Consider the following 16,010-nt stretch of genomic DNA (forward strand, 5'->3'; position numbering starts at 1 on the left):
AGAGGTAGGAAGTAGAAGAATACAGGCAGTTGGTATAGATAGAGCAGAGATACAAAAGTGTCCACACAGAGTGGTGAGTGTCTGGAACAAGCTGCCAGAGGTACTAGTAGAGGCAGGTACAATTTTATGTTTTAAGCAGCATTTAGATATTTACATGGGTACGATGGGTATAGAGAGATATGGCTCCAATGTGGGCAATTGGGATTAGCTTAGGGGTTTATAAAAGAAGGGCAGCATGGACAAGTTGGGCCAAAAGGCCTGTTTCCATGCTATAAACCTCTATGACAACGTGATCAGCACATTGACGGGCCAAAGGGCCTGTTCCTATGCTTTACTGTTCTCTTTTCTTTGCTGTTTGTATTTGTCAAGTGAAGAAATGCTCCCTAACATTCCCCCTGAATGCCCTCACTTTAATATTAATGTCATGCCTCTCTTTGTGCAAGACTGTCCCTCCAACCAGAGGAAATAATTTCTCTTCATCTCCCCCATTTTAATTAGATTTGATGAGGCTGTGAGAATGCAAATGTCATTTAAACAACTGCCCTCATATCGCTTGGCCCTTTTAGGAATGCAATGCATTGATTATTAAAAGGGTAAATGATGAAGTGATTAAATATGAAGCAGTAATTGAAGTGAAGACTTCACCCAGTGTGAATGTGCATATGGTCGATAACCTATTTAAATACAGTACACAGACAAAACAAAAACCCTTTAAGTAGGTGTTCACTTCAATTGGCCATAATCCATTCGAATACGTGATTGTTTCCATATTATTTTTAGGAATTTACTGCTGTGGACCAGCTTCAGTAACTGCAATCAAAGAAGGGGAGACGGATTTGAAATATGACGTCCCATTTGTCTTTGCTGAAGTAAACGCCCATTGTGTGGATTGGTTGGTCTTTAAAAATGGAGAGAAAATGAAGATGGAAGTTGAGGAGTCACGTGTTGGCCACAACATCAGCACAAAGCGCTGTGGTGCCGAAGAACGTGAGGACGTTACCAGCAATTACAAATATCCTGACGGTAAGAACAGAGTTAATTAAGGCAAAGCAAGAAAGGCAAATTTATTTAATTTCTAAGCAGGAATTCAATAACTCTTTGCTGGGCATGACCACTGGGTTAGGGGTGGGGTAGTGGCAGGGAGAATTTCAAAAGGAGTTTTCTCCGGCACAAATCACATTTGGTTCCTTTCATAATATTCTCCAGATATGATGCAATTTGCACCAGGCTGCACAGGGCTGAGAATCGCACCCTCAGTTGCCTTTGAACTAGGTTTAATAAGTAAACTAGGTTAAATAAGTGAACTAGGTTTAATAAGTAAACTCATGATGAGGAATCCTTTGGGTAAGTGATCATAATAAGTTATGAATTTTACATTGAATTTGAAAGTGACTTGTTAAAGTCATTGATGGGCTCCCATAATCTGTACAAGAGAAAATATTGGAATCCATTATTAGGAAAATGATAACCTGGTTTTATGGAAAGGATAACATTCTTGAGAAATCTATTGGAGTTTTTCAAACAAGCAGCTAAACAGGGTGGATAATGGCAAACCAGTGGATGGAACATGTTTGGATTTTCAGAAAGCTGTTCAAAGATGCCACACAAGTGCTTGATGCACAAAATATAAATTCTTGAAAATGATTTTAGAGTGGTTACAAATTAACTAAGTTCTTTTAAAACAGGAACATAAACTGCATTGCAGTTAGTTTTGATGAAAACTGAGATCAGAATTTGGTCTGTGGGCAGACTACATTGGAAAGGATTCAGCTTTCAATCAGCTGTTTAATTCATGTTCAACAGTGCTGATGATAAAACTGTCAGAAACGCATGTTATCATAGAATCATTCAAACCAGCTAATATGCTTGTCTTGGATGCAATAACACTCATTTATTTTTGATTCCAAGGCTCTGTTCAGGAAGAAGATGTTTTTGAAAAGGCTAGCAGAATCCTTACTGTTCCAGTGCCAGCCAAGACACTAAATGTGTCTATGACCACTGACCTGCCTATCTACAATGGAAATCCATTTACCGTCTCAATGGTCATTTCCAACAAGACTTCAGAAAAAAAGGTCTGCGACCTCAAGTTTTGGGCGAAGAAAAGGAAATACAATGGAGTATCGGAGAAACAAGTCATCAAGAAGCATAAACAGGAGGTCACTATTCCACCCAATGAAGGTAATGAAAGTATTATGTCTAATCTGGAAATACTCAGCAGTCATGATGTGGATATGCCGGCGTTGGACTGGGGTAAACACAGTAAAAAGTCTGACAACACCAGGTTTAAGTCCAACCGATTTATTTGATAGTACACTCACTAGCTTTCGGGATTAGTCCCTTTGTCAGGTGATCAGGCAGCATGTATGGAGAGCAAAAACAAATTAATTGATTTTCAAAGTGGTGACAGGAACCTGCTGTCTAGTCAATTGGCAGGTTGGCAGTGTGGTGACCAATTATTGCCATTGAGCATCTCCAGGTAATGGAAGTTGCCTGCCTTGCACCAGCAGTAAAGACAGGCAGCAGCCATGATGGTTTTTGCCACTGCCTTGCTGAAGAGAGAAGGCAGCTGTTCAGAGGGCCAGCAGCATAAAGGCATGAGACTGACTGGGAATGTACAAAACTGGTGTGGGGTGTGTGATCAAGTGCAGGATATTGTTATTCTATGGAACAGTCATCTGGTAAAGGAACAAGCTGGAGATGACCTCTCTTCAACATATGTTCATCCACAAAACCCAGTATGACATAAATGCAGGCTGTTTTTACATTCTACACTCTTTATCCCCCCACTAGTGGAAACTGTTTCTTATCTTTGTGTCCTAACCTTACCTCAACAGTTAGAACTGCTCTTAATCACTACTGGAGCCTGCACTCCATTATCCCAGTGCTTGTAGCATTAATATTCTGAAGAGTTGGGTTTTTTCAAAATCTCCATTACATATTTCAGTCCCTACCTGTCCAGCACATGAAAAGAGCTTAATGGTCTATTAATTGGAGGTAAGCAGTTTCCCATTCAGGATTCCCTCTGGGACCATGATTTTTTTTAATTGTGTCTTTGATGATCTTCCATCAGAACTAATGAAATGTCAGTGATATCTTAACTCTTTCTTTCCAAATTTGCTACCAGACCTGCTGAGTATTTTTGGGGCACTTTCTGTTCAAATGGGTTGAATTTAATGGAGCCCACCAAAGCAGGCATGGCGGTGATGGGGAGGGCGGGAGGGACGGGGATGGGGGGATTTGCAGCGGCGGACAGGACAATGGGAGCACTTGCTTCTGATTCCTAATATCAGGAAAACTATCTACAATTTCATGGAGGGCAGGATGGCTCACACACAGGAATCCCACCTCCGGATATGAAATGATATTTAAAAATTAAAACCGTGTCAATTTCATAACCTTTCTCCGTCCTGACATTTTGCAGATCTGAAAATCCCTTTGAAATTGGATTACAAAGAATATGGCTTGTTCCCTGACATGTACAACCTGATGAAGTTGATAACTGTTGTAACTGATGCGTCATCAAAAAGCAAAGCATTCGCAACAAAAGACATTTCTCTGGTCAACCCTCCTTTAATAATTAAGGTAATAGTGAAGAATATTGTTTTTTATTTATAAGTCACAAGTAGACTTACATTAACACTGCTAGGAAATCCCATAGTCACTACACTCTGGCGTCTGTTCGGGTACACTGAGGGAGAATTTAGCGTGACCAATGCACCCAACTAGCACATCTTTTAGACTGGAGGAAAGCCCTACAGACATGGGAAGAACATGCAGACTCCGCACAGACAATGATCCAAGCCAGGAATTGAACCCAGATCCCTGGCACTGAGAGGTAGCAATGCTAACCACTGTGTTGCTCACATTGCCCTACCTCATTCAGTCTCTACTGTGGAAGCTAACGATCTTTGTGCTATTCTCTATTGATGGATTTATTTTCCCTTTGTATTACGTTCAGGCAGATTGTACACAGCAGTGAAAAATGTGTGCACCAGAGTTGGGAAATCAGACTACCACTCAGTTTGTAATCCAAGAGTGACAATGTGAACATACAAGTGTCCAGTTACATTATAAAACAGCCCAAGGCTCTTTGCGAGATAATTAATTAGTAAGCAAATCATATACAGAGACAGTTTGCTGATGGGCGGCATAGTGGTTAGCAGTGCTGCCTCACAACGCCAGGGACAATGGATTCGATTCCTGGCTTGGGTCACTGTGTGGAGTTTGCACATTCTCCCTGTGTCTGCATGGATTCTCTCTGGGTTCTCTGGTTTCCCCGCGGAGTCCAAAGAAGTGCGGGTTAGGTGGATTGGCACTGTTAAATTGCCCCTTATGTCAGGGGAGATTAGCTACGGTAAATGCATGGGGTTATGGGACTAAGTGCTCGGTGGGCTTGTGGTCAGTGAGACTCGATGGGCCAAATGGCTTCCTTCTGCACTGAAGATTCTGTGATGTTAGGACAGATGGCCAAATGTTTGGTGACAGAGGTAGGGTTTTCGGAGTATCTTAAAATAAGCAGCGGTAGGAGGATTACGGAGCAAGAGGCAGTGCTACAGAGCCTTAGCAACTGAAGACATGGCTGTCAATGGTGGAGCAATTAAAATTGGAGATACTGGATTGGCCAGAATTAGAACTATGCAGATATCTTGGAGGGCGGTAGGCTTGAGGATATTGCAGAAATAAGGACAATATGGGACATGAAGCATTTTGAAATTAAGGATGAGGATTTTACAATTGAGATATTTCTTAACCAGGAATCAATGTAGATCAGCAAGCTCTAAGTTAATGGACAAACGGGGATTGATGCTAAGAAGTATTCAGGCAGCAGAGTTTTTTCTGACCTCCAATTTACAGCAGGCAGAATATGGATGGCCAGACAAGAGTGTTTGGAATAATCAATTTCAAAGATTAAAAAATACATTGGATAGAGGTTTCAATAATAGATGAACTGAGGCAGGAATGGAATCGGATGATATTTGATGCAATTTTTGAGGCAATCCATATACACAGATCTCTGAAGGTTGCCACTCAAGTGGATAGAGCCGTGAAGAAGGCTCGAGTGTTTTAGCATTTATTAACAGGGGGTTTGAGTTTAAGAGCCGTGGGGTTGTGCTGCAACTATATCAGACCTTGGTGAGACCACATTTGGAATATTGTGTGCAGTTCTGGTCACCTCACTATAAGAAGGATATGGAAGCATTGGAGAGAGTGCAGAGGAGATTTACCAGGATGCTGCCTGGTTTGGAGAGTAGGTCTTATGAGGAAAGGTTGAGGGAGCTGGGGCTTTTCTCTTTAGAGTGGTGGAGGATGAGAGGCGACTTAATAGAGGTTTATAAGATGATGAGGAGGACAGATAGTCTTTGCACGTCCACTCTATTTCCTTGGGTAGATATAGCTGTTACTAGGGGACATAACTATAAGGTTCATGGTGGGAGATATAGGAGGGATGTCTGAGGTAAATTCTTTACTGAGAGAGTGGGGTGTGGAATGCACTGTTTGCTGTGATAGTGGAGTCAGACACTTCAGGAACTTTCAAGCAGTTATTGTACTGGCACATGGAGCACACCAAAATGATAGGGAGTGGGATAGCTTGATCTTGGGTTTGGACATAGCTCGGCACAACATCGAGGGCCGAAGGGCCTGTACTGTGCTGTACTGTTCTATGTTCTATATTCTATGTTCTATTCTTGCATAAAATATATGACCACATTCATTAATACAATTAATGCTTTGAAAAATTGAGTGTTGATTATATTTGCCCAATTTCTCATGTTTATGATGGGACTAACCCATGTACTTATTGCATGAGATTTGCAGAAAAAGAAAGATCTGTTCATAAACAAAACACCTGATAGTTACAGATTTTCAAGTGTATGTAGTTCATTTTACTTCATCTACTAAGTTAAAACCCTGAATTCCTCTTCTTATGGGCAATATTACACATTTTTTCACAAGAAGAGTAGTGGGAATTTGGGAAGTTATCTCCCAAAAAGTTTTGATTCCTATGCTAATAGGAGCTTTCAAAACTGAGGTAGTTTATCGATTGTTAAGGATATCAAGTGGCCTGAAGCAAAGGTGGGAAAATGGAGCTGAGGTGAAAGGGAGCCTTGATTAAATGGCAAAACAGATTTATGAGGAATAAGCGGAATTCTCATTCCTTCTCCTCATGTCCCTATGTTTCAGCATTCTTACTAAGTTTTTAGTAGTTGAAATGCTATAAAACAAAACATAGCATACCAACCAAAACGAGACAATACTGGACAACTAACAGCTACTACGTTACCAACAATCCCTGGAGGCCTTAGCACACTTAACTGCCGATTACAGGTTGGTTGCCTATATAAATGAGTCACTGGAAAAGACATTACCCACCTGGGGTGGGCAGTGTGGTGGCAAAAATATTTTCTGCTTGTCAATTGCCAGCTGCCCTTTTCCAGCATGGTCTTTGATACTCAGGAAAATATCTAAACACAAATCCCCAGTATCTACACAAATATTGTGACCTGGATCTATAAGTCACTTTATTAGAAATTTCAATGTTTCTATGGTAATGAAGTTTCATTTTCAATATGTTATAAAATCTTATTTATTTCATCAGATGCTAAGTTACTCTGCTGTTCTGAATAATAAAGTTGTGGTAGAGATCAGCATTCAGAACTGCTTTCCTGAAGTTCTGAAGAATTGCGTCATGACTCTTGAGGGGGCAGGTCTGATTGAAGGTGAAAAGGAAATAAAGTAAGTATAGGTACTTTGAAAATGTACATTATCTCTGATTGACAATAAGCAAAACTATCTCCAGCAGCTGGCTACAGGTTATCATGCTATTGGCATAAGGTCAGAGAGGTGAATGTATAGCTCAGATTGATATGCAAACTTCCCTTCTCCCAGTTGGAACTCAAACATTTCCCTGCTGAAGGCTTAGTTCTTTGCAAGGGCTCATATTGGGAGTTTCAATAATCTTCAGGCTTTTTAAGATGTCTTGTTGGCTCTTCTGGTGCCACGCTCATTGTAATACCACCAGAGGTTCCTCAGTGATGCTGCTGGGCATCCTTTTGACAGCAAGGATCTCACTCGAAACCTACCATATGTATGAATGAGTTCCAACTCAGGAAGTAGCTTTGGTCCTGTGCAGACATAGAACATAGAACATTACAGCGCAGAACAGGCCCTTCGGCCCACGATGTTGCGCCGACCAGTTACAAAAACAATGACCCACTAGCCTATACCAATCCCTTTTCGTCCATAAACCTATCCAGAGATCTCTTAAACGCCCCCAAACTAGACGCATTTACAACTGCAGCAGGCAGGGCATTCCAATCCCTCACCACCCGCTGGGTAAAGAACCTACCCCTGACATCCGTCCTGTAGCTACCCCCCCTTAATTTAAAGCCATGCCCCCTCGTGCTAGCTTTCTCCATCCGAGGAAAAAGGCTATCACTATCCACCCTATCTAAACCTCTAATCATCTTATATGTTTCAATAAGATCCCCTCTTAGCCGCCTTCTTTCCAACGAAAACAACCCTAAATCCCTCAGTCTCTCCTCATAGGACCTCCCCACCATACCAGGCAACATCCTAGTAAACCTCCTCTGCACCCTCTCCAACGCCTTCACATCCTTCTTGTAATGCGGGGACCAGAACTGCACACAGTACTCCAAGTGCGGCCGCACTAGAGTAGTGTACAGTTGCAACATTACACTGCGACTCCTAAATTCAATCCCCCTACCAATAAACGCCAAGACACCGTACGCCTTCTTAACAACCTTATCTACTTGATTCCCAACTTTCAGGGATCTATGTACACACACACCTAGATCCCTCTGTTCATCCACACTATTCAAAGTCCTCCCGTTAGCCCTATACTCGACACATCTGTTGTTCCTACCAAAGTGAATTACCTCACACTTCTCCGCATTAAATTCCATCCGCCACCTCTCGGCCCAGCTCTGCAACCTATCTAAGTCTCCCTGCAGACTATGACACCCTTCCTCACAATCTACCACACCTCCAACTTTGGTGTCATCAGCAAATTTACTAATCCACCCAACTATACCCTCATCCAGATCATTAATAAAAATTACAAACAACAGTGGCCCCAAAACAGATCCCTGAGGCACACCACTCGTAACTGTACTCCATGATGAATATTTACCATCCACCACCACCCTCTGTCTCCTATCTGATAGCCAATTCCTGATCCAACTTCCTAGATTACCCACAATCCCATACATCTGCATTTTCTGCAGAAGCCTACCATGGTGAACCTTATCGAACGCCTTACTAAAATCCATGTATACCACGTCAACTGCCTTGCCCCCATCCACCTCTTTGGTCACCTTCTCAAAAAACTCAATAAGGTTAGTAAGGCACGACCTACCCGCTACAAAACCATGCTGACTATTTCTAATCAATTCATTACACTCCAAATAGCTATAAATCCTATCCCTAATAATTTTTTCTAAAACCTTGCCCACAACAGAAGTAAGACTCACCGGTCTATAATTCCCGGCAAAGTCTCTGTTCCCCTTCTTAAACAATGGGACAACATTCGCTATCCTCCAATCCTCCGGGACTACACCAGAGACCAATGACGACCTGAAGATCTGAGCCAGAGGCTCTGCAATCACCTCTCTAGCCTCCCAGAGAATCCTAGGGTAGATCCCATCCGGACCAGGGGACTTATCTATTTTCAGCCCCTCAAGAATTTCCAGCACATCCCCTTTATCAACCGTAATACTGTCTATTTTACACCCCTGCAACCCAATGTCCTCCTCAGCTATATTCATGTCCCCCTGCGTGAACACCGAAGAGAAATATTGGTTCAATACTTCTCCAATCTCCTCCGGTTCCACACACAACTTCCCCCTGCTGTCTGTAACTGGCCCTAATCTTGCCCTGACCAACCTTCTGTTCTTGACATACCTATAGAACGCCTTAGGATTCTCCTTAATCCTATCAGCCAAATTCTTCTCATGTCCTCTTTTAGCCCTTCTCAACTCACTCTTCAACTCCCTCCTAGCCAATCTAAAGCTTTCTAGTGCACTATCTGAGCCCTCCAATCTCATCCGAACATAAGCCTCCTTTTTCTTTTTAACCATCGACTCAACTCTTTTAGTGCACCACGGTTCCCTAGATCTACCAAATCCACCATGCCTGACAGGGACATACCTATCAAGGACTCGCAGTAGCTGCTCCTTGAAAAAACTCCACATTTCAGACGTTCCCAGTCCCTGTAATCCCCTAATCCAATCCGTGCTTCCTAATTCACTCCTGATAGCCTCATAATCGCCCTTACCCCAGCTAAAATTGCTGACCCGAGGTTCATGCCTATCTCTTCCCATCACTAAGGTGAACGTAACCGAATTGTGGTCACTATCACCAAAATGCACACCAACTTCCAAGTCTAGCACCTGGTCTGGCTCATTTCCCAGCACCAAATCCAATATAGCCTCTCCTCTAGTTGGCCTGTCTACATACTGAGACAAAAAACCTTCCTGCACGCTTTGTACAAACACTGACCCCTCTAGCGAGCTAGAACTATAGCAACTCCAATCAATATTCGTAAAGTTAAAGTCCCCCATAACAATTACCCTATTACTTTCACTCCTAACCAGGATTGTCTCCGCAATCCTTTCCTCAACCTCTCTAGAACTTTTAGGAGGTCTATAAAAGACTCCCAACAGGGTGACCTCCCCTCTCCTATTTCTAATCTCCGCCCATACTACCTCAACTGACAAGTCCTCATCAAACTTTCTCTCCGACACTGTGATACAGTCCTTGACTAGCAATGCTACCCCACCCCCCCTTCTACCTTCTTCTCTACTCCGACTAAAGCATTTGTACCCCGGAACCTGCAACATCCATTCCTGACCCTGCTCTATCCATGCCTCAGAAATGGCCACAACATCAAAGTCCCAGGTACTGATCCACGCTGCAAGTTCATCCACTTTATTGCGAATACTCCTCGCATTAAAGTACACGCATTTCAAACCCTGCTCCGCCCCACCCCCACTATGCCGTGCCTTGCATTCCCCAACTATGCCCCCCTCACTTTCACCCCCTTTCCTCACTATCCCTCCCCCCCTCCGAATCAGTTTAAACCTTCCTGCATCGCTTTTGCAAATTTACCCCCCAGGATATTGATTCCCCTCTGGTTCAGGTGTAGACCATCCCTCTTATAGAGGTCCCACCTTCCCCAGAATGAGCCCCAATTGCTCAAGTACCTGAACCCCTCCCTCCTGCACCATCCCCTCAGCCACGAGTTCAAACTTTCCCTCTCCCTATTCCTCTCTAAACTATCCCGTGGCACAGGCAAGAGTCCAGATATAACTACTCTTTCTGACTTCGCCTTTAGTTTCCACCCCAACTCCATAAATCTTTGCTTAATATCCCCTTCCCTTAATCTCCCTATGTCATGTGTCCCCACATGAACTATAACTTGGGGTTGATCTCCCTCTCCCCTAAGAGTCCTGAATACTCTGTCCGATACATCCTGGACCCCAGCCCCTGGTAGGCAACACACCAGCCCAGAGTCCCTACCCTTACCTCCAACTCTCCTATCCGTCCCCATAACTGTGGAGTCCCCAATCACGAGGCCCAATCTCTTACCCCTAACCACCTGAGGCTTGCCAATAGGCTCACCCCCAGAGACCTGCTCCCTTTGGCTATCCCCAGTTGATTTCTCCTCAACTGTAGCCTCCAGGACCGAAAACCTATTTTGGAGGGGAACAGCCCCAGGGGATTGTCCCCCCAACTGCTTTTTGCCCCTCTTCCTGGCAGTGACCCAAGACTTATTCCTAGGAGTGACTATCTCCTTATAACTCCTTTCTATGTCCTGCTCCACTTCCCGAATTATACGGAGCTCCTCTAATTCCCCTTCCAGCTCCTTTACACGCTCCTCCAGAAACTGCAATCTAACACACTTCCCACAAGTAAAATCACCTGAAACACTGTGGGAGTCCCTCACTACATACATCCCACAGGAGATGCAGCTTACAGCCTGAACTGCCATCCCTGAATCAATTACCAGCAGAAAAGTAAAAATATAAAAAAAAACTTCCCTCACACTTATAATTAGGTTAGAGGAGGTGGAAGGGTAGGATTCTCTACCAGTGTAGAGAATCGGGAATCCTCTCTGCACTAATTTATAGTGTTAGGGGCACGAGAAAAAAAAACTACAACTACCGGACATGGTGAGATGGACAAAATTCCTGCCCCATTTGATCTCCAAAGGAATTTATTGTCCCTTAATTCTAACGACAAATTCCAAACCAGGAGAGCTCTTGGATAAGAGAAGCGGATGTAGGTGGGGACCCTGTCTCCCACGTCTCCAGTTAAGTCTAGTTTGGGAAGGTCCAAGATGACCTTTGCACTTGAATGCCAAATGCAGTCCTCAAATGGACAATTAATGCTCCCTCCATTCATGGGCAATCAACATGCCCCAAATACATTTTAATCCATTTTATCTGGTCCCATCATTTCCATCATTCTTTGGGCTAAACTCCTGTGATTGCGGGAGTGTGGTCAAATGGCCAGAGGAATATTTGACTAGGCGAGTAGTGTTTAATAATATTACTCTACTGACCTCATTAAAGGTTGATACAATAACTTGGTTTATTCAGCAATGGAAAAGATGTAGCTGCAGTAATTTTCAGTGTTGTTGGAGATTCCTGTCTTTGAGACACAGACTGGAATCTGATAAGGGTGGCTGTGAGGTGGGGGGGATTGAGAGAATGCTGACCCCCACCAAACCAATCTTCAGAAGTCCCGAGGGAGTTAATTCCCAAATTGGAAGTGGGGAACCTGTCTTCTGTGAAAGTGATTGCCTGCGAATAGAGAGAGCCCTTTACCCTCCTCCAGGAGGCTAATCATGTCAGGACTGTGAACTATTTTAACACTTTGGCGTTAGCTCAAGCTGACGTTCAGAAGAGCTTTGTTGTAAAGTGAGAGTTTTAAGAAAAGCATGGAATCTGCAGAAAGCAGTGCTGAACTCAACGTTAGGAGTTGAGACATATGAATTGAATGGTTAAAAGTTAGTAATTACTTTCTTTTCTATGTCCATCTTTTTCACATTCTCCCTTATCTTAATTGTATGGAAGCATCAGCTAAGCTGTGCAGTGAATTTTCTTCATTAGTAAAGAAAACATTAGAAATTACCAACCCTTCCTCTCTGCTGTTCCAGTTCAGTGTTGAAGTTGATAAAATGTGACAACACAAAACAGCAGGGCTAAGGGATTTGGCATTGTTTTCTCTTGGGAAAGTATTGGAAAATGTTTTGTATATTGTTGTCTTTCATGGGATGTGGGCATCGCTGGTAAAGCCAGCACTTGTTGCTTATCCCTAATTGCCCAGAACAGAATGTTTCCGAGGCCAGTTAAGAGTCAACACATTGAGTAAATTGGAGTCGCATGTAGGCCAGACCAGGTAAAGATGTCAGATTTCCTTCCTGAGAGGGCATTAGTCAAGATGATGGGTCTTTAACACAATTGATAGTCTCATGGTCACCACGAGACCAGATTTATGGGCCTGAATTTTCAGCATTGAGAGCACCCGGCACCTGCCAGGCTGAAAGCCAGCATGTAGCCCATCCTTGCCAACTCCAATAGGCCCAATGCCATTTTATACTCAATCAAATATTAATTGGCAGCAGATGGACCATGTGCCTCGGCCTACATCCTGGGTCTGCATTTCAAGTAAGTATTATGATCCAGGAGGCAGAAGGGTAGGGAAAGATATGGGGTTGGAAAGGGGGGGCGATCTCAGTGTTGGCAGGTAGCCCGACAGGTATGGGAGAGTGAGGGCAGTGGGAAGATCCAGAGCTCCTGACTGGCATCTACCAGCTTAACAATTGAGGCTGGGCACAGCAATCATTAATTGGGACATGGCCAGGTTTCCCATTCGAGGTCCTGCCTGTTCCACTGTGAAATTGAATCTGAGTCAGACCAAGCAGGATCCTGAAGACAATCCCGCTTATGTAATTTTACGTCCCTTTTCCTCCCTCCGCCTCTCCCCCCTCATCCCCCCAACCCCTCTCTCCACCACAGTTCTGCTCATGCATGCACGCGCACACACACACAGGTGGAATAAAATCTGGCCATAATTTCATATTTATTAACTGTATTAACAATTTTATAACCTTTGTCTTAGAATTCTAAGGATGTTTTTTCTCCTTTGTTTCTTCCCCTAAGGGTTCCCAATGTAGCACCTAACGAATTAGCAAAAGTGAAGTGTGACTTTGTTCCTTACAAGTCAGGCTTAAAGAAACTACTGGTGGATTTTGACTGTGACAAACTACAAGATGTAAAAGGATCCTTGGATATCCAAGTCCAAGAAAAATAGAGAGCAGGAGAAGCCTGAAGAAGAGCTTAAAACCCTATTTCTGAATCGACGAGATAGTCATTAAAGGTTGCATTAACTACTTACATTTTCACATTGTCATTACATATTGCAGTCAGTGTGCTTGTTTAAATATACTGTTTCTGTTGGTTACAAATTTTAGTTAACTTTAACATTAAACTGTTTTAATGTAACACAATTATAAGGTTGTTACATTTTTGACCTGTAACTTTACACCTAGGGTAAATAAAGAGGGCCATATAATCTGTTCTGGCATCTGTCTGACAGTAAGTTTGGGTGATTTGATTGCTTGAAATTAAAGAAGTGGACTGTTTCATTGGGAGATAGTGCTCGGTATTTAAAGCTGCAGACAGTAGCAGAGTCTGCTAGAGCTCAAGCTTAAACTGAAGAGACCAAGTTTGTGAAAATTCAAGGGAGGCTGCCAACTTCACCTAGCTTGGGTAAGAGGGAAGGAATCTGCAGAGTAACCCTCACAGTGAAACTCTGTATTGGGATTACTAGTTAATTAGCTGGGAAAGTGAAAAGGAAACTCAAGGAAGCTGGGAGCAACAATATTTACAAAAACAACTGTAATTTTATGGAGAGCGCGAGGGATGATAAGGAGAAACATCACTTTCTGTAATTTAAAGTGTAAGTTTTCAAAAAATGTTTTCTTCATCATTTATTGCAATAAACATTTTAAAAATGTGAAATCTCGTAGTGTTGTTCTTTCAGCTCACAACTAGAAGCCTGCATCTCTTTTTCAAAGTTATTGGTCTCTGCGGAGATTGTAACAGGTGAATGTTCCTCCCTGTGAGGATCCTGAATGGGGAGGAGTGAGTGATTGAAGCTTCTAAAACAGTACAAATGATGGATGAGTTTTCAGATAAGACATTGTATTGAGGTTGGTCTGCCTTCGGTGGATACAAAATATTCCAAGTTATTCTGGAAAGAAAAGCAGTGACTTTTGCCCTGGTGACAAATATATGCCTCATACAAAATTCAAACAGATATCTGGGATGGAATTTTTCACCCGACCCCCTACAAACCCACACCCCAGCTCCCCCTCTATCCCCTGTCAACCCCACCCCAGAATCTCCCCTGTTCCTAATATTCCCACTCGAGTTCCACACATACCACACCTCATCACCATCTCAACTGGTAGCTTGCCTGCCTGCACTCTCCCCGTCTGTCTTAATGCAGGAAAAACTCAAGCACGATCACCATGAGCGGGCTCAGGAATTCAGAAAAATTCCCGATGTGAGAACCCAGATGCTTTTCAAGGAGTGATCCTTTGAGCTGGCCAGGGAGGAACAGGACTGTGCCTACGTGAAGGGTGCTGTGGAGGCAGCAGACAGAAGTGAGAACCCTTAATATATGCAGTCATTCTTCAAGCTTCTTCCTTAATCCCTCGTGATGTACTCAGGCCATCTCCCATCCCTTGCATGAAAATCAGTTGAGCAGCCAGGACTGGTGGCACAGTGGTTAGCACTGCTGCCTCCCTGCGCCAGGGAACCAGATTCAATTCCAGCCTTGGGTCACTGTCTGTGTGAAGTTTGCACGTACGCTCCATGTCTGTGTGGGTTTCCTCCGGAAAGATGTGTGGGTCAGGTTGATTGGTCATGCTAAATTAACCCTAGTGTCAGGGGGATTAGCTGTGTAAGTGTACGGGGTTACAGGAATAGGGCCTGGGTGGGATTGTGGTCGGTACAGACTCGATAGGCCGAATGTGCTCTTGTTCTGTCGGGATTCCATGACCATCTTTGCACCCTTTGGAGAACACAGACATAAACAGTTCAGAGGGAGGCATCTCGGACACTACCATGATGTGGTATTTACATGTGTATTCTCAATATATTAATGGTAAAAGGTTAGTTAAGGAAAAGGTGAGATCTATCAGAGATGAAGAAGGGAACTTGTGTGCAGATGCCGAGGCTGTGGGCAGGATTTTAAATGAATACTTTATCTCTGTGTTTACAAGGGAAATGCATGATGCCGATATAATATTCCAGGAGGAACATATTGAATGGGGTAATCATAAAGAGAGACGAGATACTCAAAGGATTGGAATCCTTGGAAGTTGCTAAGCCACTGGGGCCAAATAGATTGTTTCCGAGGCTGCTGAAGGAGGTCAGGGAGGAGATTGTAGATGCTTTGTGGATGATTTCCAATCCTCGTTAGATACAGGGGAGGTACCAGAGGACTGGAGAAACGCAAACAAAGTTCTGTTGTTTAAAAAGGGATCGAGGGAAATATCAAATAATTATAGACCATGGGGTTTGGGAGCAAGAAGGCCTTGTGATGGGGTTGCCAACACCTATAGTTGACAGGCTGAGGGGTCATCTTGGAGGTGTGAGGGGTGGGTAAGGCTGTGCAGCGGGAGATTGGATGAGGCAGACTTATCCTGGCCATGTGAAGAAGCTTCTTCATCTTCTTGCAGCACTCTTCTGCTGAAAGCTGGCACTGAAGTGGGCTGCCACTGCCTCACAAGCAGGAGCGATCATCTCGTTGGATGGATGAATGTGTGGTAATGGCTAGGGGACATTGCATGTCTGCTGCACACCATCCAGGTGTCTGGCCCAGGCTCCCTCAAAAAAATGTGGTGCAGATTTCCTGGCAGCGATCCCCTCGAAAGGATCAGAAATAAGTGCTAGGGTGTGTTGTGAGGTGTTTAT

At 43.5% G+C, this 16,010-nt stretch overlaps 1 protein-coding gene across 1 annotated transcript in view; it reads left to right on the forward strand.

The window, feature by feature from the left end:
* Nucleotides 1-14,048, forward strand: part of LOC145353976 (protein-glutamine gamma-glutamyltransferase 2-like) — a 41,926-nt gene extending 27,878 nt beyond the window's left edge. The window contains exons 9-13 of the mRNA XM_080205028.1: nt 781-1,023; nt 1,909-2,178; nt 3,422-3,582; nt 6,599-6,735; nt 13,188-14,048. Coding sequence (XP_080061154.1) covers nt 781-1,023; nt 1,909-2,178; nt 3,422-3,582; nt 6,599-6,735; nt 13,188-13,338 — 962 coding nt within the window. The 3' untranslated portion in view covers nt 13,339-14,048. The remainder of the gene's footprint in view (nt 1-780; nt 1,024-1,908; nt 2,179-3,421; nt 3,583-6,598; nt 6,736-13,187) is intronic.
* The last annotated feature ends 1,962 nt before the right edge of the window (nt 14,049-16,010 follow it).

The sequence above is a fragment of the Carcharhinus amblyrhynchos genome, chromosome 16 (assembly GCF_965287045.1).
Source record: "Carcharhinus amblyrhynchos chromosome 16, sCarAmb.v2.hapA, whole genome shotgun sequence".
Taxonomy (NCBI): Eukaryota; Metazoa; Chordata; class Chondrichthyes; order Carcharhiniformes; family Carcharhinidae; genus Carcharhinus; species Carcharhinus amblyrhynchos.